Source organism: Gossypium arboreum, chromosome 6 (genome assembly GCF_025698485.1).
Source record: "Gossypium arboreum isolate Shixiya-1 chromosome 6, ASM2569848v2, whole genome shotgun sequence".
In the NCBI taxonomy this organism is placed as follows: Eukaryota; Viridiplantae; Streptophyta; class Magnoliopsida; order Malvales; family Malvaceae; genus Gossypium; species Gossypium arboreum.
The window spans coordinates 125,872,615-125,874,682 of NC_069075.1; the positions used below are offsets into that span (position 1 = coordinate 125,872,615).

Genomic DNA, 2,068 nt, shown 5'->3' on the forward strand with positions numbered 1-2,068 from the left:
ATTACTCACTACCTGCCCATTATTTCAAATCAAATTTGGGTTCAACTTTTTAGAGTTTTAATATCTTTTTATGTAAAAGAGAAAGAGAAGAAGTAATATTCACTAAGAGAAAGAATAGTACAATCTTTCATGGTAATAACTTTGATATCTCGTCATTGAAAATTTTAGTTAAATTGTGAAGAATTTGTTAAGAAAACTAAAATATTGAACTTTCCAAATGCACCTACACTGATTCCTCAAGTATCGGAAGCCTTTTCTACCAATGTGATTGCCTCTTTGGGAGTTGAGGGACATGGAAATATGTACAATATGTCATAGCTTTTTCAAGCAAAGTTGCTAAAGATAGTAACCTCATTTTCAGCCTAAAAATTAAAAAAAAAAGAAAAAAGAAAAAAGAAAAAGGTGACTGACTAGGATATGGATGCCTTCAATTTAGATCTTATCCAAATGTCCTAGTACAATGGGAAAGCCATATTAAATTTAGACCATTAGGAGATGATAATGACAAATCTTTTTCTTCTTTTGGTGAAAATGATAATGACAAATCTTGGAATAAAGGAATACAAGAAACCAAAAAGAAATTATTATCTAAAATAATAAATAAACTGGTCAAGCTTATTCTATATGTTTAAATACCACCACATATTATTATCAGCTAACAATAGCTTTATATATATATATATGGATTTGTATGCTCCCTCCTAGAAGACCAAATTGCACATAGGGTTTTCAGAAATCAGATCTTGCTCTTGTTATTGTTATTGTTCCAGCTATGAATCTGAAGAAAATGGATTGCAATGAAGCATGGTGCGGCAACTTGATGATGATGGGGAGAGGGAATCATAATGATGAAACGTGTGATTTAATATCCAGTGAATCCTCCCTTGGAGAAAACTCAGATAACTCCATTTATTCAATATCTTCTTCATCAGACATGGTTGAGGATGCATCTTCTGCAACATCATCATCATCATCATCATCATCTAATGGACCTCTTTATGAATTATCCGACCTCATGGCTCAATTACCTATCAGGTAAACAATTTCAACAAAACTACAAGTGTTTAGGAGATTAAGTAGTAGGTTGTGATGAATGGTTTGATCAATATATATATAAATAAATGGAATTGCAGGAGAGGGCTTTCTAAATATTATGAAGGGAAGTCTCAATCATTCACATCTTTAGCAAGCGTGAGGAGCATAGAAGACCTTCCAGAGAAAGTGTTGGGTCCTTTAAATATTAGATCCAAGATGAAATCATGTAAGAGCTATGGATGGGGACTTGGTGGTCATAAAAACAAGTCATATAGCCCTAAGGCTACCATATCAAAGAAGGGTTGTTCCAGTCGAGGTTGTTTCATGTCTTCTCTAGGTAAGAGTAGTAGTAGTGTAGTGAATAGGGATTGAGTTGATTGTGCAATGCAGCAAAGAGAGATGGGGTTTGAATGTATAGCTGTATTTGTTTTTTTTGGGGTTATAATTCTAGTTGTAGATTTACAGAGGATTTAAATGAATTTATAACCCTTGTTCCTCAAGGGGTTTTGAAGGTTTAAATCCATATGCGTGTGCATTTTTTCATGGCATCCAAGTACAAATACGATGGTTTATACCAAAAAATTTGGCTCTCCCAATGAATTTTTCTTGATTCTGAAATAGGATATGTTATTGCAAAAACATTGTCTTGTGAGCTACATTGTTCTGCCCTCTTGTCAGAGCAGGTAATAATCAAGTGTGAACAACCAAATTTTATTTTAACAAGAAACTGTAAACTTCAATCATGGATCATAAGCCTTGCTTTTCACCCACTTATTTTTTGTTTCTAGCATTTCACCTTTTGGTTCCTTCTTCCTTCTCCTTCCTTTTCCCCCTTTCCTCTTGTCATTGCCGGCGCCGCTCTTCCTTTCCCAGGTTCTCCAATCCCACCCACGCTTCTTCTCTCCCCTCCCCCTTTTTTCTCTTTCTTTCGTTTTGGATGCTCCCTGTCCCTCCCCGCCGGTTGTCTTACAATTCCCGGCTTGAGGGGTTTTTGTGTTCGGAGTAATAGACTCTGTGTTTTGGGGCCCTGATG

The 2,068-nt window shown here is 35.5% G+C and overlaps 1 protein-coding gene across 1 annotated transcript; it reads left to right on the forward strand.

Moving 5' to 3' along the window:
- The first annotated feature begins 629 nt into the window (after positions 1–629).
- Positions 630–1,554, forward strand: LOC108485680 (protein OXIDATIVE STRESS 3-like). Its single transcript, XM_017789534.2, has 2 exons — positions 630–1,035; positions 1,134–1,554. The coding sequence occupies exons 1-2, from the start codon at positions 773–775 to the stop codon at positions 1,405–1,407; spliced, it is 537 nt and encodes a 178-aa protein (XP_017645023.1). The 5' UTR covers positions 630–772; the 3' UTR covers positions 1,408–1,554.
- The last annotated feature ends 514 nt before the right edge of the window (positions 1,555–2,068 follow it).

Bases quoted from the DNA above. Each gene is read 5' to 3' on its own strand.
- LOC108485680 (XM_017789534.2), top strand. From the start codon at position 773: ATGAATCTGAAGAAAATGGATTGCAATGAAGCATGGTGCGGCAACTTG. The intron at 1,036-1,133 runs GTAAACAATTTC...ATGGAATTGCAG, and splicing joins ATGGCTCAATTACCTATCAG to GAGAGGGCTTTCTAAATATT.